Below are 25,485 nucleotides of genomic sequence, written 5' to 3'. Positions count from 1 at the left end.
ATTTCAAAACTTGCCGCAACCCCTTTAAAGGGACATTCTATCAGAAAAGCTTTTATATCCTACTGTATATAGATAGGTAATCTATTGTCAGTTTACTACTGCTGTGAGCGGGAGATGTTATCTGCATGGTAATCGTCATGGTAATAGTAGGAGTAGAATTGGTATAACGGCATGACAGCTCTATTTTTCTCTTGGTGGACCTAGATAAAGATCCCCACAAAAGAGCACTGCACGTAGTGTCATATGTGATGCTCTCTTGCCATAGGGACGGTCTCACCGGGAGAGTTACAGTAAGCGAGACTGCTTGCCAGGGCAGGAAGTAGAATACATGGAGTGATTTCAAAACATTATGGGGGTCATTTATCAAACTCGTGTAAAGTAGAACTGGCTTAGTTGCCCATAGCAACCAATCAGATTCCACCTTTCATTTTAGAGAGCTCCTTTGGAAAATGAAAGGTGGAATCTGATTGGTTGCTATGGGCACCTAAGCCAGTTCTATTTTACACCAGTAGATATATATATAGAAAGTTTTTACAGTATATGGAGGGTCAAGTGCTAGGGGTGGGGGCAATAAGCCCCTATGCCCTTATGCTCTCCAGTCATTGTCTACACACACACACAGTGCAGTAATGATACATTGTTACAGATTGTCTGCTCGCTGTCACCTAGTGATCTGCCCTGCATGCTCCACAGCCTGTTGTGTTTACAAGATGCAGGGCCAAAGTACAGACACAGGGGGCGTGTCTGAGCATAGCTCTGGGGGTGTGGTTCCAGACTAAACCCCGCCCCTGACATTGAGATCGTCAGCCAGGTCTGCCAGAGGCTCAGACTCAGGAGGCGGCAGAGGGATCCGCACTGACCACAGAGACTTCTGTCTGCGGGGCTGGAGGAGACATGACTGACACTCTGCGTCCACGGGACCTCAAGGGGAGCGCTCGGCCCGATCACAGCTACTTCCGAAAGGTAAGAGGCTCATCCCCGAGCCGGTAACCAGAGATCTGTCCCAGCAGGTGGCATGCTGGGGGTTGTAGTGCTACAAAACCCAAATACAATATGGTGATGGGAAAGAACTCCAAACATAGTAATCAGATTGGGGCTTCCTAGCTGCTGTCACTCATGCCATGCTGGGGCTTGTAGTTGTTGACATGCTGGTGCTTGTAGTTGTTGACATGCTGGTGCTTGTAGTTGTTGACATGCTGGTGCTTGTAGTTCATAACATGCTGGTGCTTGTAGTTCATAACATGCTGGTGCTTGTAGTTCATAACATTTTGGGGCTGTAGCTCATGCTATGCTGGAGCATGTAGTTCATGTCATTCTGGAGCTTGTAGTTCATGTCATTCTGGAGCTTGTAGTTCATGTCATTCTGGAGCTTGTAGTTCATGCCATTCTGGAGCTTGTAGTTCATGCCATTCTGGAGCTTGTAGTTCATGCCATGATGGAGCTCGTAGCTCTTGATGTGCTGGGGCTTGTAGTTCTACAAAAGTTGATGCTGCTCAGACTTCTCTCTCTCTCTCTATCTCTCTCCTCTCTATCTGTATATCCATCCATTTATCTTTCTATCTAAAATATATATGATATTGTAAGTGGGAAAATGTTTTCCCAGCTGTTGTCTTGCTGGATGTTGTAGTTCCTCCTGTGACCCTTGAAGTTTGGCGATGCTGATCATTTTAGTGTATTTGTATTCGGATGACAGACCGGCACCTGCTGCAAGTCAGAAAGTTGTAGAATTTTTAGAATTAGGGTCTGATGCTGCCAGATTGAAAAGAAAATAATGAAAGCGGCGATTATTCATTACACGGTATCTTACAGTTTTCCTGGGCTCAGCTATTTGCTCATTTATTTCTATGTATTAAAGTCCCTACATTCTTGCTGATGCTCCCTGCTGGGGCCTGTAGTTCCACAAGCCTATGGTTTCCAAAGTCCGTCACTATCCGGTAGTCCCCCTGTAAAATATCTAAAAAGAAAAATAGTTCCCTATAATAGTCGATGATATGATAAGAATGGTTTTCACGCTGCTGGGACTTGTAGTTCATCAAGCATCTAAAGATGACTGTTTGTTGGCACAACACAGGCTGGATCCCTTGTGTGGTTGGGTCCCAGGCGTCCTGTTTGGCAGCTGATGGGTTAAGCCGAAAGTCACTCCTCGACGTCGACTGACTCATGTTTCCATCAGAAGTTTCATAAAAGGAGCTGTTATCGCCGCCGTCCCTGTTGGTTTATGTGGGGCTCAGAGCCCGGAGACTTGTCACCGGGAGGAACTTCTTACCTGTCCATAATGGAGGGATGGGGGGCAGCTCCTCATTATAAAATGGTTATATATATGCGTCACCCCCCAAAGTAAATCACTGCTGAATATCTCCAATAGGAAATGTCATGTGTGATGACGCATGTGGTAAATGAAGTTGCATCAGGTAAGGTAGATTGGTGGCTGGTGCAAACAGTAAGCACTCCGAAAAAACTGTTTGCTCATATATATATACACACACATACTGTAATTACATAGGTTTCAGGGATATCCAGCTTTCCTAGAAACAGATAAAATGAATCCCTCCTTCACACGTCAGTGAATCACAGATGTGTTCTGTCCTTGGTCCTCACAGACACACACATATCCATTGACTACGCGCTGTAAAACGCTCAACAGGCAAGAACCAATGATTCCCTATGGGAATGGTTCTCACCAGAGCGTTTTACAGCGCGTACGATCGCGCTGTAAAACGCCCGACGCCCCAAGAAGTACAGGAGCTTCTTTGGGGCGTCTTGTCGCGCGTTCCCGTACATAGACTTCAGCGGGAACGCGCGACAATGGGCGTTCGCTTGTCTCTGTATGCACGATTGCAAACGCCCGTACAATCGCGCATACAGACGCGCTCCATCGCGAACGCTCAGGTGTGAACCCAGCCTAAAGGGGTTATCCAAGGCTATAAACTGCCCCCCCCCCCCCTACAAACTGAATATACTTACCTGGCTCCCCGCACCGCCGCAGCTGCTTCTCCCCGTGCGCGGATGAAAACATCCGGTGTCAGGGGGAGACCGCCAATGGCAGACGGGGACGAGCCTCCCTAGCATCACCCATGATGGCAGACGGGGGAGGCTCGTCTCTGCCTGCCAATGGCTGCTCCCCCCCCCAACACCCGATGTTTTCATTCGCGCACAGGGAGAAGCAGCTGCGGGGACCAGCAGCGGAGTGGAGAGCTAGGTAAGTATATTCAATGTGAGGGGCCCGCCATATGGGGGCACTTTATAACCTTGGATAACCCCTGTAATGTCTGTATACACACATAAGGGGTTTTCCAGTGGATCGGGGTCTGTGGTGACACCACGGAGATATGTCCTGTTTTGTCCGTCATTACGGATCCCTCACACACCTTATAGGCTATGGGTCAGTGAAAACCAGGGACATAAGGCTGTCCGCGTTTTGGTCCGCGCATTTCAGGGATTGTTGCTAGAATATGCTTTGGGAAAAAAAAAATTCTGCCTGTCAGTGCACGTGGAATACAGATGAAAAACGGAGGGCAAAAAACTGACACGCAGACCACACGTGGATCCTTCACGGACATCTGTGACAAGATGGTCAGTGGTTCATCTGTGAAGATGTCATCACGGACACGACTTGTGAAAGGGGCTTTAGAAATGGCAGAGTTTACGCTTTCATTCATTCAGTTTTTTTTGGGGGGTTTTACGAGCATTTTCTATTGTTTTATAACAATTCATTTTTCTGGTATTTTTCAAATCCTATAACAAAACCTGTGGAAAAAATGCCTGAAAAAGAAATCATACCCAAAGAACAATGCGTTTGGGTTGGGGGGGGGGGGGGAACGACTACTGACCCTAGAAAAACCACTAAAATCTGAAAAATAAAATGCACTGAATGCAGTTTGTTTCAGATTGCACTACAGTGAGGACTAACCTCCGGCACTCCAGCTGTGGTGAAACTATAACTCCCAGCATGCACCATTCATTTCTATGGAGTTCTGAGAACAGCCAAGCAAGCGTACATCTTGGGAGTTGTAGTTTTACCACAGCTGGAGCGCCGGAGGTTAGCCATCACAGCAATATAGGATCTGGCTGTATGACCTGGCATTGATTGTACCCCGAGAAACTGAAACCAACCTTCGGATACGTCCACATGCAACAGGTCCGATCTCATCCACATTGCCACTGCAGTATCAGGGCTCATTCATACAACCGTATGGTCGCCATTGCCGTGCTGTGGACCACAATGCACCGATACTGGCCGTGTGAACTCCATATTGCCATCATTGATTTGAATGGGTCCGCGATCCGCAAGATAGGACACAAAAGATTGGCACGGACCTGAAAGAACACGGAAGCGCTTCCAAGTGTTTCCATGCGCTTCCTATCCGCGCCTCCGCTCTGCAAAAGATGGGACAATGGGCAAAAGATTGCCGTATCAAGACACTGTATTTTTGGCGCACAGTTCTGCTGCAGATATTCCGTATCGTGCCAGTGTAGGCATATCCTAAGGGTCCAATCACACGTCCGTAGTGTATTGCGGATCTGCAATACACCCGGCCGGCACCCCACATAGAACTGCCTATTCTTGTCCGCAATTGCGGACAAGAATAGGACATGTTCTATTTTTTGTGGAAGCATCCAAAAATAGTAAAACTGCAGCACTCTCTTGTCTCTTTAATCCCTTTATTTCATCAAATTCATGCGACGTTTCGACCTGGACGTTCTTTTTCGCATGAATTTGATGAAATAAAGGGATTGAAGAGACGAGACAAAGTGCTGCAGTTTTACTATTTTTGGATGCTTACTTGGAGGGACGCTACGGACTGACGTTCAACACCGCGTGCACCACCACATTTAGGCCGGTATACCCTTAGTGCTGCTACACCATCTATCCTATTTTTTGTGGAGCCGCGGGCCGGAAGTTCGGGGCCGCGCTCCGGAAATGCGGATGCGGAGAGCACATAGGGTGCTCTCCGCATTCATTCCTGCCCCATTGAGAATGAATGGGTCCACACCCGTTACCGATATTGCAGATGCTGACCCATTTGCGGACGTGTGAATGGACCCTTAGGGTATATTCACAGGTAGCGGTTGAGGAGCTTTTAAAACGGTATCGTAGGTTTTTCCGCAGCTTTTGCGGTGGTTGTAGTTTTCACATGTGAAATATGTTAAACTATTTTCTTCTGTAAAAAATGCAACTAAATCTAAGGCTACGTTTACACCTTCAGGTTTCTTGATGCAGTTTTTAAAGCCAAGGCCAGGAGTGGCTCCTCAGTCTATGACCCACTCCTGATTTTGCATTTAAAAGCTGCACCCAGAAATCTGAACCTATAAACGCAGCCTAAGGCCTCATGCCCCCGACCGTATGTATTTTGCGGTCCGCAAAAAATACGAATGAAGTCTGTGTGCATTTCGTATTTTGTGGAACGGAACAGATGGCCCCTAATAGAACAGAACTATCCTTGTCCGTAATGCGGACAATAATAGGACATGTTCTATTTTTTTAAAACGGAATACACACGGAGTACCTTCCGTTTTTTTTTTGCGGACCCATTGAAATGAATGGTTCCGTATACGGACACGGACAGAAAATATGTTTGTGTGCATGAGCCCTAAAACTGCATTGTTATTTTTTTTTGGTGCGGTTTTAACTGCACCTCAACCGCGGCGTGTGAATATACCCTAATTGTTACTTTACAGCTTTGTCCTATTTGCAAGGTAGAAAAGTCCCACGGCATCAGGAGAGTCCCTGGTTAATCGCGTCCAGCTGACAGTTCTTCTTTGAAGACTAATCTTGTGTAAAGGAGGGGGTGCAAATAATAAATGCCCCCCCCCCCGCCGCCGCCGCCATGGGTCTTTCATCCCTTTTCCCATCCTGAATAGATAGTGTGATGATTTTTCAATGGACACAATTGGAACTAATTTACCTTCAGGATTCAAGGTGACAGAAGCTTTTAATATAATTGACTAAAAGTTGGTGACAACCTCCAGCAATGGCAACAACGTATCATTGTGTATTTTTATTTTAAAAGATTTCCGACATCGGTGACCTTGAAAGACGCGACACCTGGTAATAGACAGGAAAAGCTGAAATTAAAACGGTCAATTTTTTTGTCTCCAACCCCCCCTCCCCCCATCAATTTTTTACTGTTATCAATAAATTATTACATTACTTTATTACAAGCGTGATACATTGTAGCAACAAATCAGAATACAGGTTTCTGAGGGGGGGGGATACAGCTCCTGGGACATGTAAACTAACCCTGCCCCACATCAATGACGGCTTGGTGTGTATTTAACCCCGTGAGGACAGGGTGATTTTTCCGTTTTTGCACTTTTGTTTTTTACTCCCAGGAGCCATAACATTTTTATGTTTCTGTTCACATAGCCATATGAGGGCTTGTTTTTTGCAGAACAAGTTGGACTTTGTAATGTAATATTGCATACAATGTAGTGGGAAGCTGGAAACTAATTCTAAATGCAGGTTTTTCTTGTGTAAAATTGAAAATATTCTGACCCCCATAACTTTTTTCTAATTAAAGAGGTTCTCCGGGCTTTTACTATGATGACCTATCCTCAGATAGGCGGGGGTGCCGTGTGTCGGATCAGCTGTATGAGGAGACGGTGCGCGCAGTGCACACGTGCCGTCTCTCTTCCTGTTCACCGCTGCTGTCTATGGCAAAGCGGGCAGGAAGAGAGACGGGGAATGGCACGTGCACACTGCGCGCGCCGTCTCCATGACGTGTGTTGAACCAACCACCGATCTGATATTGATGACCTAATCTGAGGATAGGTCATCAATATTAAAAGCCCGGAGAAGTTGTGCTTGATAAGCTATGAGGAGGCTGTAGTGCTCACCGAAGTGCCGCAGCTTCCTCATACAGCTGATCGGCGGGGGTGCCAGGTGTCGGACCCCCACTGATCAGATATTGATGACCTATCCGGAGGATAGAAAATCAATATAAAAATCCTGGAAAACCCCTTTAACTTGATGCACACCGTTTAATACACATTTTAGGGTTCATATTATGGCTGCAAGATCAGAACCACCTGAGGTTCTACTGAACCAGACTAAAATTGTCATAAGGCTCGGTGTCCAGTTTCATAGAGGCCCAAGTATTGTGGAGTATGATAGTGATCAGGCTCCTATATCCGGCGGCACTCCAGTTGTTGTGAAACTACAACTCCCAACATGCATACTTGCTCTGCTCTTCATAAAAATACATTTTGCATGCTGGGAATTGTAGTTCTGCAACAACTGGAGTGCTGCAGGTTGACCACAGACCTAGATAGATAGATATATTATTACATAGATTTCACAAATGTTCTAGAACGCTATGTGGGCAGACATGACTCTTGGATGTCAGCGGTTTGCCTTTGCGTGCGGATCTTACATTTCTGGAAAGACCAGTCTTCTGTTACTGTATTGTCTTGTACTTCTGTTTGGTCTCGGTCACTGATCAGAATGAGCTTTAACTCTTTAGTTTCCAGCTACCAGTTCTCTTGTACCGTGCCACAAAATACCCTTTAAATCCTGTCTTCTGTAAATCTACCCTCGCACAGGTTTCCTTCAGGGTATGTTCACAGGGCATACATTTCAGACAGGTTTCAGCGCGTATTATGCATCAAAACCTTCCTGAAAAAAACACGTGACTTCTGCACCCCATCGTTTCCAGTGGGCAGCCACATTGACGTTCATGTAGATTTTTTCTTTTCTGCAAGAAACAGTACAAAATACGGCGTGCCCAGATTTCTGTTCTGATCCCATGGCAAGTACCTGTTGTGTTTTTCCAGCTTGTATGATCGGCAGTGCGGAATTACTGCAGCAAAATCCCGTCTGTTCTGCGCAGATTTTCAGGAATTTTGCTGCACAAGGTTCACCCGATGCAAAGTGTGAAATCTGAGCTGGAAATCTGTAAAACAAATTTACGTATTATCGATTTAAATTCCACACAGCAGGTCAGTTTACTCCGTGGATTATCTTATCGCAGCGTCTACGGCATAGCACTTATGTGGCATTCGTTTTTGCAAAAAGGTGCATTCACCTGAGTGTTAGCGCAGTTTTTGCTGCGATCTGCATTATAAAAAAAGGCAACCCACAACAACTCTGGCTCTTCATCTTCTGAGGATTGATTGAACCACAAGTCTCAACATGTCCTGGCTTCTAGAGGAGCCCGGTATTCCTCGCAGCTGCCAGGCCTGTGCTTATGTAACAGCAAACCATTAAGGGGGCCCTGACAATAAACTCTTTTAGTCCTTATCCTGGATGGGCCCCAAAGCAGCCGCTTCACCTATAGCTGCTCCCCTGTCTGAATCCATGTACATGCTGCACAGCCAAGTTTTTTCTATTTCTGCTAACGTTTAACCTGTGGCTAAGGATACATGCACACGACCGTATGTGTTTTGCAGTCCACAAAAAAACAAAACGGATGCTATCCGTTTTTTGTTTTTTTCTTTAAGGATCAATTGTAACAATGTTTAAAACAGACAAGAATAGGACATTTTCTATTTTTTTTTTTTGCGGGGCTACAGAACGGACATACTGATGCGGACAGCACACTGTGGACCCATTGAAATAAATGGGTCTGCGTCCTATCTGCAAAAAAAAACGTAACGGAAACAAACAACGTTCGTGTGTGTGTAGCCTAATTGTGACCAGCGCTCCCAGTGACTGACCTGCTTCCACCACCTATTAGAAAAGCTACGAGACCAACCTTCCCAGTTGACAAAAATCAACGATTTCATGATAATTCTGGAACATACATACTGTATTATTACTCCATGTCATTGGAGCTACTAGAGTGCCCCTTGACTTGCTGCATCATCGATCGGCGCTCGTTTCAAGCAAAAGTTCTGCCCATGTAAATGGATCCCAAGGGACCTCTTACGCGGGCCGATGCCGGGTCAATAACGAGTGGGCCTTTCACATGGCCTGATGCAAAATGCGCGGGAGACCATTGCTGCGACCGTTTCTTTCCCATTCTTTGCATAGAGTGATTTGCTGCTGACACATGCCATCTTTGGCTATGAGCGTTTTGGTTATTTATCGGGTGATTAGCTCCACGTTTTATACAGGCCAGTTATCGGGAGCAAGCGTTCATATGAATGTTCATTTCCGATAATTGGCCCCTAGGATACATACACCAATGATGGGAGGATTTATTACATAGAGCACAAAGCATCTGAACAGGACAATTGTCCCCTTATCAGCAGAAAGGCCTCGGTGCGGACAAGATAACGTTATTTCGCTGTCACAAGTCATCCATTGTTTTTGTCGTCTTAATTGTTCTTCTTGAACCTTCACATCACAAGGAAATGGGAATAATCCATTTTGTCTTATCTTCCAAGGGTCAGTTTCTCTTTCAGACACAGCCAAGCAAACATTCACATCCCCTCTAAACACAGAACAAAGGCCTTTATCTGGGGTATTTAAATACAGTTTAGCCCCTACGGCCACCCTGCCGAGCGTCCCGAATCGGAGCGCTAAATCCTGCCTGTAAAACAATCCTGCGTTCCTTCCAGAAGGGACGTCATATTGACTCTCGGGATCAGCAGTCAAAGCTTTATGGCAGAAACTTCTAGAAAATGGAAGGGGACCGGCGTAGACCGAGGGGGTTAACATTTCGGGGGATGGTGATTATATAAGTTTTGGATTTTGATAATTGAATTTTCCCGCAGAAATAATGTCCCTATGGAGGAGCTTGCACTGACCTTGTTAAATAACACGGCTTAAGGAATCTCCAGCAATTAGTTGGGGCCCGGAAACCTGAGAGAAGGGGGCCACTTTGTGTCTTGTTTTGTTGGCCTGTATGTTTCTGCATCAATCAAGCACAAGGAGCCGAAGACAAAGGTTCCATTGAGCCGCACGGTGAGCATGGTCGCATTTATGGCTAACATGCCAATCTGGCAGCGGTGCGGTACTTCGCTCATAGATAAAGATATCGCACATTAAGCAGGGCTGACACATTAATGAGCTGTTGTCTCTGAGGAATCTGGACCTTAAAGGGGGTGCCCGGCTTTATTTTAGCCACATAACGTGCTAAAATAAAATATAAAAAGATCCTCTACTCACCTGTTAACCCCGCCATTTTTAGCACCACTGATCCGCTCTGCATTTACATGACTGTAGCTATATATGCTGGGCATATACTTTAGGTAAGGGGTCAGCAGCCTTCGGCACCCCAGCTCCTGTGACACTACACCTCCCAGCATGCACACTTACTTGGCCGTTCTTGTAACTTCCGTAGAAGTGAATGGAGGATTCTAGGAGTTGTAGTTTCTGAACAGCTGGAGTGCCGGAGGTTGCTGATCCCTGCTTTAGATATATCTCATCTGAACCTGATCATTTCTATGCGACACAAAAGAATCAGTGCAACAGCGCCTCACCTGTCCATGTCTGGTATTGCAACTCACAACTCATGGTTTGAAAGAAATCAGCAATTTTTTTATATTTTTTTTTTGCCTCACAACCCCTTTAAGGAGAGGCATATACTGATCTTGTAGGAGGCAGGGGTGGTAGGTGGATGTCAGTGGTGAGAAGGCTAAAGTCGACACATGCGGTCTTGTGATTTGAGGAGAGGAATGGAAACAAGTGGGAGACCCACCGATCCCCAGCACAGAGTATTTCAGGAGAGTTGTGCGTTATAGAAGGCTGTTTACTCATGTGCTGATGTTTGTAAGGACAGGGCTAAAGCGAGAGGGGCAGAGTTGTGAGGCGAGGGGGGAAATAGAGACGAGCGTGAGGACAGAGTATTTCTGGAGAGTGGGAGCAGGTTCATGGACTGCGGTATGACCGCCATTGTATGCGGCATCTCAGGGGCTTGTTGTGCTTGTAAGAATTGTTTGCAGTTTACCACCTTGAGTTATTTTTTTTAATTTTGCATAGATTTCACTACACACACAATATCAAAAAGCAGAGGGGAAAAAAAACATACGGTACTTCCATATTTGCTTGTAAACTAGGTCAATCTTCACTTCCTGTGTCTGTTAAAATATGAGTAAAGTGATGTCCACCTTTTTATTTTTATTTTCTCAGTTCATAAAATGTGAAAAATGAAGCCACTTTGCAATAGGTGTTAATTATTAATTTCCTACAGTTTTGTTTCTGCAGCTCTGAACAGATTATGCATCTCCATGGCAACAGACAACAAGCTCTGTGTAGTCTGATCCTGCAGCCATATCCCCTGCTATCTCCCCTGCACTTCTGGGCAATTGTCGGGTCGGTTATCGGGAACAAACATTAGTATGAACGCTCTGTCCCGATAATCGCCTGTGTACAGGTGCTGCAGATCACCCGATTTATCTGGTGAAATAACTGTTCATGCGGGCACCTGTATCATTGTTTCTGGGCGACAGATTGTGTTGAGTAAAGTAGCCATTGCTACAGTGGAGGAGATCGCTGCATGTAAATGTGGCTGTTTCCCTTCTGTGGATGAGCAGGAAATTATTGGGAAGGAACGGTTCCCTCCTGATAATTGCCTGCTCAGTCTGTGCATGTGAATACGCCTTATATACCGGTAACAATGTGTATATTAGCACAAAGTAAGGGACGAATAGAAGAAAGGATGAGACTGCGAGACTATGGGATCAGACTACACAGAATGTGTTGTGTGTTACCATGGCGATGCATTGTCTGCATTGGATCTGTCGACACGTCAGCTGTAGAGCTGCTTCATAATTTTTTTTAATTTTTTTTTTATACTTCATTTCAGATCAGATAATTTACAAATCGATGCATGTAACCTTCAGATTAGGACACATATACAATGCCGTAGCAAACCTGTGTATATGTCAGTACTGGTCCCTTTAGACCAGGGGTGCACAACCTTTTCTGGTTAGGGGGCCACATTGTCAGCCTGAACCGACTTCAAGAGCCGAAAATATAACTTAAAGGGGTATTACCAACTGAAATACTATATTTATGACATATTGAACATACAGTATATATCCTAAATGTCTTGTAACGCTTCTAGTCCTCCCATCTAATGGGAGAATACATGTGAGCAGCCACAAGACACGGACATACATGTCTGTTGCCAGATGGTTGGGGGCCGCACAGAATGGTATCGAGGGCCGCAGGTTGTGCACCCCTGCTATAGACCCACACAAGTATGATATCACTGGAACTAGAAATTGAAGAAAGAACATAAGGGTTAAAATATATATATATACAAGGATAATTTACAAAGCAATTGCATTTTGTAGAAGGGTAAATAGGTCAGAAAGCCAGTGGCGCTATTGCATTGCCCTCTATGGAAAGATCGGTCGATGCCTTGGTGGTGAAAAGTGGTACTGCATGTTAAATAAGATAACGCGTAGCAATAAAAAAATTAAAAAATCCCCCTGCTAATTTGATGTTGAGCCCCTGGTTTAGCGGGTTTTTTAACATACTTTGTAGCCTAGCAATTTGCATAGGAGATGCCATTTCACCTTTTTAAGGGTTGGTGAGGCTCAGTCTCAATCCTCTGGAGCAGTAGCTTGACGTTACTAATGTAGAGGATAACCTACACTATGAGTAATCATCCATAGTGAGTAACAGGTGAGGTATGGATGCCTTGGTTCCGGAAGAGCAATGATTAGTGTTGGGGTTAATCCGGCGGCGTGTGTTGCATAAAAATAGCTCTTTTCAAGTGCATCCAACCTGCTTTAAATGAGGTTTTATGAGCTGTGAGATTAACATGGGAGGGGCGGCCATTTTATCCGCCGATGACCCACCTTACTTTAACGTTTACTGACCCTCCTCTAATTAGGCAATGGTTCATTGTGTCTATTACACAGCTTCAAACAACGCTCGACTTGTAACCTCAGTGATCTGACCTGACATCATAGGGAGGCTGGGAGTTGTAATCTATAGCTGCTGGGCGATGTGAATGGTAATAGCTAAAGCTGCTCTATGTAGTCTCCTTAGGCCTCATGCACACGACCATTGTTGTGTTCCGTTCCGCAAAATTGGGTTCCGTTGTTCCGTGATCCGTTTTTGTTTCCGTGTGTCTTCCTTTATTTTTGGAGGACCACCAGACATAAAGGAAAGTAAAAAAAAGTCTAAGTCAGGTTTGCCATGCAAATGATAGGAAAAAAACTGACACGGACGCGGATGACAATCTTGTGTGCCTCCGCTTTTTTTGCAGTCCCATTGACTTGAATGGGGCCGCAAACCGTGTTCCGCGAAATTAATAGGACAGGTTATATTTTTTTGACGAACTGGAACCACGGATCACGGACGTGGATGACAAACAGTGCATTAGCGAAAGTCAATGGGTCCGCAGAAAAACTGAACAACGGACACGGAATAAAACAACGGTCGTGTGCATGAGGCCTTAAAGGAATTGTCCAGCTTAGAAAATCCCTTTTCATATACCCTATTAGGGAGAGCAGTTTGAAAGAGCGTCTCTTGCTCTGGAGGACCCGTCTTGTCCTATGTTACTCAGAGAACCCATTAATGTGAATGGACACTGTGTAATGCTTCATTTCTCCTGTGGTGGCGCTGCAGGGAAATTGAACACTTATTGCTACGTTTCCCTATATATTGTGATCACTGAGAGGAGGATTATACAGCTGGAGAGTTAAGGGGGTTGTGCAGTGATTTATGTTCTTATCCCGAGGATCATAGGTCATCATTATAAATCGCTGCACAACCCCTTTAAGGACAGTCAAGTATTTTCTTGTCCTTTCAGCTTAAGTCGCTCACCTGTAACGGAGTCCGGGGCGCTGGCTGCATCCTCTGACCTTCTCAAGCCTTTCAGGGGCAGGAAGCAGAGCTGTTCTGGACCAGCTACCAAGTACAAATGTCTGCAGAGATCTTATGGGGCCACCTGAGATTTGAAGAACTCCCTGCCTCTTAATAGTCTGCTCTTGCTTGACAAAGAACAAGCGCTGCTTTCAGGTCATAAAGTAGATTTTAGCAGTAATGATAGATATAAATATTGGAGAGATAGATATGAGAGCCATAGATATAGAATATAGATAGAAAGAGAGAGATATATTAGATAGATAATTTCTCCAACACTTTCGTCATGAACCTGCCTTATAAGGGCTCGTTCACACGAATGCCTGTTGCCGTATTGCGGATCCGCAATACACGGACACCATTCCGTGGCCATTCCGCATCACTGATGCAGACCTATTCATTTCAATGGGTCTGCAAATCCAAAGATGTGGAACGGAAAACCAGTGCGGAACGCTATTGAGTGCTTTCTGGGGTTCCGTTCGGTGCTTCCACACCGCAAACAGATAGAACTTGCTCTATCTTTTTGCAGAACGGGAGGATCGCGGACCAATTCAAGTGAATGGGTCTGCGATCCCCATGCGCCTGCCCCATGGACGGTCCCCGTGCATTATTCGTGTGAATGAGCCCTTATTCAGATAATTTCATTATAATAAAGTCTCTTCTCTGCAGGTACAAGCTGAATCTATAGGAGCTTCTGGGAAAATACGAATTCCCTGCAGCAGCTCGAATAGCAATTACATCCCATACTGGTAATAAAAGCTACTGGACAACTTTCTTGCGGTTGCCCTTAAGATTTATTACCTTTTATAGGAGTCTCTTTATGGGCATCTGGAGCCACCGCAGGGCTGCTGAGGCACAGTGAATGTTTAGCTGCCACTACGTTACTGTAGTCAGGGATCCTGATGGCTGCAGAGTAACCTGAATCCACCAAGGGGATGACAGCCCCGAGGTCTCATCAGCCGAAATACTGTGCATAGTCTTTGTATGGATGCACATTGCTGTGAATGATCCTGTACTCCTTTTCCCATGATCATTTCTGCAGATTATTTACAAAGTGGAGGACCAGTTTATATGTTTCACCCCCATATACCATCGCCACGTACTAGTTCAGGCTCAGAACAGTTCCTGGCATCACACGGACGTCACTTGCAGAGATCTCAGGCTCTGTAACATGTAATTTTAAGAAGCTAATTACAGGATTCACCTAGGGGCAGCATGCTACACGATGTTCAGCTCCGCCAACGACCGCATGACTTGTGACCTCTGCAAGATGTGGACGGTGCAATTACCAGCAGCCAAGGACATGATTGCCACATGTAATGTAGAGGCTGATAACGTCAGGTTACTGTATTACATGGGGGGGGGGGGGGGGACGACATAGTGTACTGCTGACCCAGAATATAGCCGATATATATTTATATGGAAGACAGGGGAAAAGCAGCAAATGTACTTCTGTGTGATATGTGTTATCCACAGCAGTCTCTTCATTGTGAGAACCTCAGTCTCTGATGAGGAAATCTCTAGAACATTGCCCCCGGGGTACAGCACGTACTGTGCTAACCAGGTGTGCGCAGCGTCATAGGTCGTCGACTCCGGATATCAATAACAAAAGCACTGATGATGGCATATGAGCTCTATCTATTTATCTAAGCAAAAATAGAAAAGTGTGGGCAGCACAGCTGTCTGTGAGGTACAGGTGGCGTGCCTGCGGCTGTGAAGGAGATCCCCCTCCAAATAATAAACGAAAAAATTCCACGGCACCTCCAAATGTAGAAAAAGCTTTATTCACCAGACCCGCAACGTTTCGATCCGCTTACTGGGATCTTTCTCAAGCAGTGACAACAGTTGATGGTGCATTGTGCATATTTATACAGCTTCACATAGTTAATCAATAATCGTGTTAATCACATTAATCAAAAACAAATCTATCAAAATATCTGCCCAAAGACAATATCTATGAACATTTTTCAATCTCATTCCATAGTGTAATACATAAATTACAGTGTAATAATATGGGCACCATTGCCGAATAATATAACCATCATAAGGTCATGTATCTGTAAACAATCGCCCTAATTATAACTGCAATCATCTGTGGATATCTTCGTAATCGCAAACTTCGTGCAGGTGTACCTTAAAAGCATAATGATGAGGCAGGTCCTGGAGCGGACGATGGAAGCGGTCCACATGGTTCTCGGCGTCGCAGGACCTTTCAAAACTTCCTGATCGCATGTCCGGTCACCTGATCGTGAATCCGGTCATGTGATCAGTAACTCTCAGCAAGACGTCATGCGCTCCACAGACTCGTGGAACGCATGCATCGCCACAAGGATTAACAACCAATCACAAGAGATCATCTGCTGGTATATCTATCATAAGGTTAAATCCAGACAGTACACAATGACATGCAAAGACCTCAGTCAGGTCAGCGCTACTGTACACCTGGATCACTGCTGGAAATGAGGGGTACATGGCAGCGGCACACTATGCGGCAGTAACAAAGTATTGGTATAGGGGTAAAAAGTATATACAGCGGTAGTACCGCAAAGATCTAATATTGATTTTATTCATTAGCCCCCTAGTCTTACGAGGAGTCCAACAAGTATGTCAAATGCTGATTACACATGACAACAAGTCGGAACACCACCCATGTCAGTGGGCCGCCATTCCTGGATTTCCAACATGACAGTGGAGGTAACATCCTCTAGATTACGGGGGAAGAAAAGTATCCATAATAAATACGCCACCAGTGTCGCGCACCCCTCAAATCCACACTGCTACCCAATGCCTTCTCTCAGAGCGCCTGCGCTGAATGAGGACCGGTACGGCGCAGGCACGGGATTTCATGGGCAGACAGGGCCAACGGGAGGAGAAGAGCACTCGCTGGCCCTGTCTATCAAGTGGAGGAGGGGGTGTGTTTATAGTCCGAGGATGCGGCGGCTTACCAGCAAGTAACCGCACAACTTGCTGGTAGTGAAGTAATTAGCATATTATAAAAGTATGTTTTTCTAAGAAATTGCAGCACAGAGACAGGTAAGAGTGATATATATGGACTCAACTGACACTAGCAAATAGCTAATGTCCAATACTTATAAATTGCTAAATGGGGGGTGACAGAAGCCCTTTAAGTATCAATAATACATTATTGATATATAAAACAATAACACAAATAGTATCAATAATTCAAAGTGCATCAATAATCAATAATGCAAAAGTCCATATGACTATAATTGAAAATTCATAAATAAATGAATCAATTAATGTCATAAAAAGATATATAAAATAAAGTGCCTCTGCATATATTGATGCTTACACCTGTGTAACGTGCTAGGTGTAATTTTTGTTTTATTTTTGTTTGTTTATTTGTGTTATCTATCTATCCATCTACCGCAGCCTAGCCCAGATATTTCCTATGTGTACTGACCTTCTCATTAGGGATGGGTATTTGCTAAGGACTTAGTTAGTACCAGGGTTGGTTGATGCACATTTCCTATCATATGTGATTCTGTATTCCAGGCAGGTCTCCAGTTTTGGGCGCTCCTGCCAGCCATTGTTCACCAGCTGTTGGAGGGCACGCTCTTTCCATGGCGAATCCTCGCTGTGAGCATTAACCGTATCAATAACTGGGTGTGAACTAAAAAACATGCATACCTTGCGCTCTGCACACCCGTCCTCTGATATCACAGCATGTGCTGCTGACCCTTTCTGCATATAGTGCATGCGGGTAAACTTTCCATATGATAAGCGTTTTACATGTCATATGTAAAACTAACATAACTCAAAAGGCATTCTTTCCAACATGACTTAAAGGGCATGTCCATCTTTGAACATATTCCTCATCTCTTCCCCTGACGGCCTCCATTCATCTTATCAGTCCCATGTGTTGCCTTTGGTGTTGTTGGAATTCAACATGTACAAGTCTTCGGTCTTGGATGTTCCAGCAATAGCTTTCTCCCTCTTCAGCAAACTTGCGTGCTTGGCTGAGCATGCATGTGTATGGGGATTAGAAGAGGACTGTGTCTTCTGAAAATTGGACATTTTCCCATATTTTTGTTACATCAAATGGGCAATCACTCTAGCTGGACCCTCATTCAGATAACCTATAAAATGGGACATAACTATGGAGGAAGGGGGCAGAGTGTGTGATTGCACCTAGGCTGAGGGGCCTTGGAGGGGGGCTCATATGGTCCCTAATTCTCCTAGGGCCCTCTTAATGATTTTGCACTGGGGTCTGGGAGCTGCCAGTTAAACATTTCTCAAGTAGTCACAAATTTTCCAGGGCTGACAAATTGCCCCGTCCGTCCGCCCCACTGGGATAATAACGCCTCCTCTTCCAGCCTTTAACAGCCCAATTTACTGCTCATTGAGATAAAGGCTGAACGCAGGGTGTTCTGTGCGTAATGTGACTGTGAGCGGACAATGGCTGCTCCTCGCCTCCCGCTGACACCTCATTGTCTGGTGACATCATCCACCCCTTGTGGTCGCCTTTCACTAAAGAGTGACTCAGATCCTGAGAAGAGTAAACCGGAACAATGCAAGACAACATTAATGCATCAGGATGTCCCGTAAACGCAATAAATACTGTATGCGTGTATGAAGTGATCGCCGCTTTAAAAGGGAATTGCCAGGCTTCCCTTATTGTCCTGTACAGACCGCTCCACCGAATACTAAAACGCATCGGAGGCAACCGTTTCGGCTACATACACCGATAGGCCATAATATTGAAACGGTTGAAGTAAATAACTTTTCATGAGTGAGATACATAAGCCAGCAAGTGAACAGCCCTACAAAATGTTTATTCTATGACCTATTACAAAGGTACATGATGTAAACTATAGTGAAGGTAATTTTCTTAACAGTGACTGTATTTGTGAGTTATAACCTCCCTTCTGATTCTCAGCTGTGTCATGTGACCAGCCATCTGACTTTACAAATAACACAGCACCTGGAAGTCAGTTTCTCTATGTATTCCTATGGGAGCCTCAGTGTCAGTCTCATAGGAATGAATAGAGAAGGAACTGACTTCCTGTCCTGTGTCAGTTGGAGGTCAGAGTGCTGGTCACATGACACAGCTGAGGATCAGAAGGGAGGTTATAACTCACAAATACAGTCACTGGTAATGAAAGGACCTTCACTACAGTTTACATCATGTACCTTTCTAACAGGTCAGAGAATAAACATTTTGTGGTAGTACTTCTTTAGGCTACTGTCACCACCAGACATCTGAGAAGCTCTGACAGACATTCTTCAGAACCTCCTGCTTGAGGTTCTTTTGTTTTGCTTTCGTTTTGTCATCTCGTTAGCCTCTCTCAGCTGTCATGTAGTTGCACTGATTGCATCCCTTTTAAATCCCTTCCCATACTGCATCACTTTGCGGTTTATACAACTTCCTGGAGTGTGTACATGCTCAATGCTACAACTGAGGCTTCTACAGATAAGTCTGTTCATTGATTTGTGTTTTCCTGTTTGCTTGATCCTAGGTGACCCTGACTCCCTCCGTATTAAGTGTAGGGAGCCGGTGGTCGTGTCCCCTCACTATTATAGGGTGTTCAGGTGTCATACAGTCGAGGCACGAGGGCATGCAATTTTCTATCATAGAGATCTTTGCATGGGCTGAGAAGACAGGGAGAGTTTCAGGGCTTAAATAGGGGTCACCCTTTTGTTCCTTAGTTTCGGATCAAGCCAGTCGGATCCTTATTTGTAACTTCTTGTTTTCTGTTACACCATCCGTGACAGCTACATTCACACGACAGTAGTGTTTTGCAGTCTGCAAATTGCGGATTCGGAAAAGACTGATACCGGCCCGTGTGCGTTCTGCCCATGGCCGCCACTATTAGAAATGCCTACTCTTGTCTACTATTGCAGACAAGAATAGGACATGCGCCATCTTTTTTTGTGGGGCCGCGGGAGGAAACTACGGATGCGGACAACAAAATTGCAGAACGATGCAGACCCATTCTTAAAGAGGTTTTCCAGTAGCGCCCCGAACAGTATTGAAAAAAAGTTTTATGCAAATCGACTTCGGATGTTTCATCTGAAGTCACTTCGCTCATCCCTAGTTATGATTCCAGCAGTCTGCAATAAAGGTCTAGCTGGGTGTGCCCCTGCACAGTCTGGCGCTAACCGTACTGATTGGATAGTATCAGACTGCGCATAGATACACCCAGATGGACCCTTTATTGCAGACTGCTGGAAATTCATTTATAAACCTCTAGAAAGAGTATTAGAGGAACGGCACAATGCACAGTCATAAGAATAGATGTACCAGTATTGTACATGGGGCATGCAAGTAGTCACTAAAACAGACCTGTCAGGGGAGGTCCCACTTAAGTAGATTGGCCAAAAACTGGCCATATGAGCAGTATGATGGTCACAGACTCTTCTATGACTCTGTGAATGTAACTGTTCTTATGGATGCTGTAATATAAGTCTCAGTTTTTCTTCAAGTGGAGATGCCCTTTAATTGACTAGCTATGGCTATACACCATTGCAGGAATCGGCAACCTCTGGCACCCCAGCTCTTCTGAAACTACAACTCCCAGAATCCTCCTTTCACTTTTATGACTGTTACAAGAACAGTAAGTGTGCATGCTGGGAGTTGTGGTTACACAGCAGCTAGAGTGCCAAGGGTTACTGATTCCTGAACTGTTGTCTCCACCAAGAGCTGATGATCCTGGGCAGAGGACCCCCTTCCTCTCTGTGATCTCAGAGTTGGACAACTGGACAATTCCTTCAAATGTAAACTCTGTATTCCATTAATGGGTTCCAGCTACCTGCGCTGGTTATGGGGATGTGATGACGGACTCTGTTCGGTAATTGCCTCCTGTTGTGTGACACCGATTTACAAAGAAAAAGCTGTCTTTAACCTACAGCCTGCTGCTTACATATCTGACATATATACATTTTCTTTCTTCATCACAGGGCAAGGCCGTCGCACAGACCGGTCGCAGCAAATTACAGAATGAAAGGGCCGGGCTGAACAATCAGATCCTGAAAGCGATGCGGATGAGAGCCGGGGCTGAGAACCTCCTGCGGTACGTTCCCATCTCTCTGTACTCGGCTACAAAATGAAGCCTTTGTTCTGTCGGCTTCGGTGATCTGAGATTTCCCAGAGCAGATTCCCAACAGATGCCGTATCCTAATGAACACAACGAGACAGCGCATCGATTGTAGCAACAGTTCAAGCACAGGTTACCAACCTGCTCCCTATGGAGGACGGCACTGTGACTGTGCACAGGGGGCACCATGCCAGGGTTACCAACCCGCTCCCTCTGGAGGACGGCACTGTGACTATGCATAGGGGGCACCATGCCAGGGTTACCAACCTGCTCCCTCTGGAGGACGGCACTGTGACTGTGCACAGGGGGCACCTTGCCAGGGTTACCAACCCGCTACCTCCAGAGGACCTCACTGTGACTGCGCACAGGGGGCACCATGCCAGGGTTACCAACCCGCTCCCTCTGGAGGACGGCACTGTGACTGCGCACAGGGGCACTATGCCAGGGTAATCAACCCGCTACCTCCAGAGGACCTCACTGTGACTATGCACAGGGGGCACCATGCCAGGGTTACCAACCCGCTACCTCCAGGGGACCTCACTGTGACTGCGCACAGGGGGGCACCATGCCAGGGTTACCAACCTGCTCTCTCCAGAGGACCTCACTGTGACTATGTACAGGGGGCACCATGCCAGGGCTACCAACCCGCTCCCTCTGGAGGACGGCACTGTGACTATGCACAGGGGGCACCAAGCCAGGGTTATCAACCCGCTACCTCCAGGGGACCTCACTGTGACTGCGCACAGGGGGCACCATGCCAGGGTTGTCAACCTGCTCTCTCCAGAGCACCTCACTGTGACTGCACAGGGGGCACCATGCCAAAGTTGCCAACCCACTACCTCCAGAGGACCTCACTGTGACTGCGCACAGGGGGCACCATGTCAGGGTTACCAACTCGCTCCCTCTGGAGGATGTCACTGTGACTATGCATATGGGGCACCAAGCCAGGGTTATCAATCTGCTCCCTCCGGAGCACCTCTCTGTGACTCTGCACAGGGGGCACAATGCCAGGGTTGTCAACTTGTTACCTCCAGAGCACCTCACTGTGACTGTGCACAGGGGGCACCATGTCTGAGTTACCAACCAGCTGCCTCTGGAGAACCTCACTGTGACTATATAGGGAGCACCATTCTAGGCTTACCAAACTGCTCTTCTGGAGGACCTCATTGTGACTGTGCACAGGGGGCACCATGCCAAAGTTTCCAACCCGCACTGTGACCAGGCACAGGGTTGAGCATGTCAGGGTTACCAACCTGCCTCCTCTGAAAGACTGCACTGTGACTATGCACAGGGGCACTATGTCAGGGTTACCAACCTGGTCCTCCTGAGGACCTGATTGTCACTGTGTTCAGAGGGCACCATGCCAGGGTTACCAGCCCGCTCCCTCCAGAGGTCTGCACTGTGACTGTGCACACAGGGCACCTTTTGGAGGTCTTCACTGTGACTATGCATATGGGTGAGCATGTCAGGGTTACCAACCTGCCTCCTCCGAAAGACTGCACTGTGACTGTGCACAGAGGGCACCATGCCAGGGATCAACCCTTTCAGCTAAATGCAAAAATAATTGCATATGGAGAAGTGTATCTGCATTATATTTTTATATATAATATAATTTTTTTCTTAAAGGGTGTCTCCACTCTTATAGCTTCTAGTCTCACTGTTCCAGTAGCTTTGCATTTATCTGCATGAGATTTGTTCTCTGGAGACCCAATGGTGTACTTTGGCACAAGACCGCAAGGAGCAAATACAGAGAAGCCATTTGCGTCATATGACGGCAAGTCTCAAAGCGAGCGACCAAAAACATTTTTTCAACTGTTTTAAAATAGCAGCCAAATTGTGAACGAGTTGCAAGCAGGTTGCAGTCGCCCGTGACTTGCAGTGCAGTCTATGCTGGCAAAGGCTATCTGGATTTTTTGCGACAGCCATGTCCCAGTTGCGTAGGACCACGGATCGCAACCCAGCGCCATCAACAAGCATTAGATGCAACATCGCCATGCAATATCACAAGCTTCATGTCGCAGGGCACACTCATTGGCTGCAGTGGACACGTGATCTGTTGTCCAAACAGATGTTGACCCAGGACCTGCAGAGCTGGTGGGGCAATGATGGAGCTGGAGGCTAGCAGATGGGATCAGGTAAGTATGATTACTACAGCGGAGCCAGTCACACTGTGGGGTCTGAGCGAAACGCGAACAACCCCTTTAATATAAGCTTTAGGTTTCACGTAGTACGTCCTGCAAACCCCAAAATTTGGAACCATATCCTGTGGGGTAAAACCAGGGGGCCATAACCTGCGGCATTGCAGGCTGGCACTAGTAAGTGTAATGAACTAGAAGTAGTTTACAGCACGGCCATTGAAAAGTCACCGTCTTCACTACGATTGTCATTGTGATTAACATGTGATCTGCTTTGGTGGTCCAGGGCTCGCAGCAACCAGGAGGACAATGGTCTGCCATCCCCCAATTCCGAGACTGGAGAAAAACTCATAAAAGAAAGGAGACAGAAAGTTAACCCCTCTCTTATTTCAGCTCATTGTGAGAGGGAACATAAGAAGTCTATTGTGCAGGTCTGTACCGATAGGGTCTAGGAGCATAGTGCAAGATGGGGCCGAGTGGCAGAGAATCCTCACCTTGCTTCATAGATGGTTCTGCCCCCCAGTGAGGACACACATGGATTTCACACTCGTACTTGATATATTGCACAGGATTAGGCTTTAGTTGTCACCTGAGCACAAATTTGCAGACTGTTCCTGAGTATGTGAGGAAATCTCAGCAACTTGTTATTAGGGCATTCATGTCGGACTGTGATCATCCTGTGGTAACGATCGTCAGGAGCTTCAAGATGGAGACCAGAATAGACAGGGATTGAATTGTAGGTTCAATGAAAGTAAAAGCATAAAACGGAATGTCGGTTGTTACGGACCTCTTACACAGGCCGATTTCTGCTCATAACAAGCAGTGATGGACCATACTGTAAGTTAGTTGTAAGGGCAGTTGAAGGGCTTTTCTGTTACTTAAATATTAATGGGCTATCCTCAGGATAGTCATCAGTTATCAGATGGAGTGGGGTCTGACACACAGATCCTCTACCAGTGATAGGCAATCCTCAGGATAGTCTTCAGTATCAGATGGAGTGGGGTCTAGTGCCCAGCACCAATACTAATCCAATGATGGGCTATCCCCAGGATAGTCATCAGTATCAGATGGAGTGAGGTCTGACACACAGCACCTCTACCAATCAGTGATGGGCTGTCCTCAGGATAGTCTTCAGTATCAGATGGAGTGAGGTCTGACACACAGCACCTACTCCGATGAGCTGTTTCAGGCAGAAACTGTACAGTAGATGAAAGACCCCATCTACTTGGATGTGAATTTGACATGCCCTTCAACCTAAATTTTTACTTGTCTAATACATAATACTTCAAAGGAGGTAGAAAGCAGAATGCAAACAATTCAGAGAATGTGTCATATACCTAGCCCATGAAATATGCTCTGCAGGAGATGTCTTAGACCTAACAATGTCCTATTATTTCCCCTCTCTACAGGGCCACCAACAACAGCAAAATCCGAGAGCAGGTTCTGCTGGAACTAAGTTATGTGAACTCCAACCTGCAAGTTCTCAAGGAGGATCTGGAACGTCTGAACATATCAGTGGAGGTGTACCAGCACACAGAGTAAGACCCGCCATTAGGCCTCGCTATCTTTACACGCCAGCACTCATGAATGGCCTTACATCTTTATGAAGAGCAGGTTGACGACCTCTGGGGTGGGAGGTGATAGCAGAACGGCAACCATCACTCCTCCAGCCTCGCCTTTGTTTACCAGAAAGGCATATCGTACATTCCTGATAATATTGAGCCAGGCTATTCAGAGCGTCTCTAAGGAGAGAATGAGAATTCCTTGGCCGATAAGAGCTTTGTGAGCTGTTTACCAGTCACACTTGACATCTATTTGGCTGGGGTTGCACTAGAGAATTTGTAGTTGCAAGACCGGAATCACACATGCGGGTTATGCGGCAGATTTGGGCTCCGCAGGGGGGAGAAGTTCAGTCTTTTCTTTATACTATTCTTTTCAGATCTTGGCTTTGGCTCAAAAACTTGCATTTGTAATTTTAGCCTAAGACTAGGTTCACATCAGAGGCGGAGTTTCCGGTATGCATGCAGCGGTATTGTCACGGACGTTCCCGCGACAGGTGGCATGAGATCGGTGAGACTGGCAACATGTGGTTTAATCTGACTGGTTTTCCTTGTGGATCAATAGGCGTCTGTGTTGTTTCTGGTAATGGCCATTTAACCGTCTCTATTTATTGTTGCTTCTCCCACAATGCTCTGCGGTTTATAGCGTCAGTTTTAGTTGTGGATAGCTGGTGTGTGGATCTCGGCAGAGTTCCTGGTGCTTCCATTGCTCCTTAGAAGTTAAGTCTTTCCTTTCCCTTTTGTATTTTGTTTGGGTTCTCTGTTTTGCTTTTCCCTATTGTTTGTATTAGGCCTGAAGGAGACTTCTGTTCGTCCTTCCTTTTGGAGGAACAGGTAGTCTCGTCCCTCCCATTAGTACCAGCGTCCTATAGGGCTTGATAGGACTCTAGGTATTCCTGTGTATGAACTCACCTACCTCTGGGGTCTGTTCATACTGGTAGTCAGTCAGGATTTTGGTTAGGGTTTTACTAGGAGTGTCCATCTTCCTTCCCTAGTTCTCAGGCCTGATTCCCTGTTCCCCCCTTCCC

The 25,485-nt window shown here is 46.0% G+C and overlaps 1 protein-coding gene and 1 long non-coding RNA gene across 2 annotated transcripts in view; one reads left to right on the top strand and one right to left on the bottom strand.

Annotated features, from left to right (window-relative positions):
- The first annotated feature begins 832 nt into the window (after positions 1–832).
- Positions 833–25,485, top strand: part of RHPN2 (rhophilin Rho GTPase binding protein 2) — a 62,356-nt gene continuing 37,703 nt past the window's right edge. Inside the window, exons 1-3 of the mRNA XM_044269729.1 lie at positions 833–963; positions 20,627–20,739; positions 24,308–24,436. Of these exons, the coding sequence (XP_044125664.1) occupies positions 895–963; positions 20,627–20,739; positions 24,308–24,436 (311 nt within the window). The 5' untranslated portion in view covers positions 833–894. The remainder of the gene's footprint in view (positions 964–20,626; positions 20,740–24,307; positions 24,437–25,485) is intronic.
- Positions 5,927–25,485, bottom strand: part of LOC122920315 — a 49,152-nt gene continuing 29,593 nt past the window's right edge. Inside the window, exons 2-3 of the long non-coding RNA XR_006386903.1 lie at positions 7,757–7,892; positions 5,927–6,046 (exon numbers count right to left, since the gene is read on the bottom strand). This is a non-coding gene — a long non-coding RNA (uncharacterized LOC122920315). The remainder of the gene's footprint in view (positions 6,047–7,756; positions 7,893–25,485) is intronic.

Source organism: Bufo gargarizans, chromosome 10, assembly GCF_014858855.1.
Source record: "Bufo gargarizans isolate SCDJY-AF-19 chromosome 10, ASM1485885v1, whole genome shotgun sequence".
NCBI lineage: Eukaryota > Metazoa > Chordata > Amphibia > Anura > Bufonidae > Bufo > Bufo gargarizans.
This window is presented reverse-complemented; position numbering and strand designations above follow the sequence as displayed.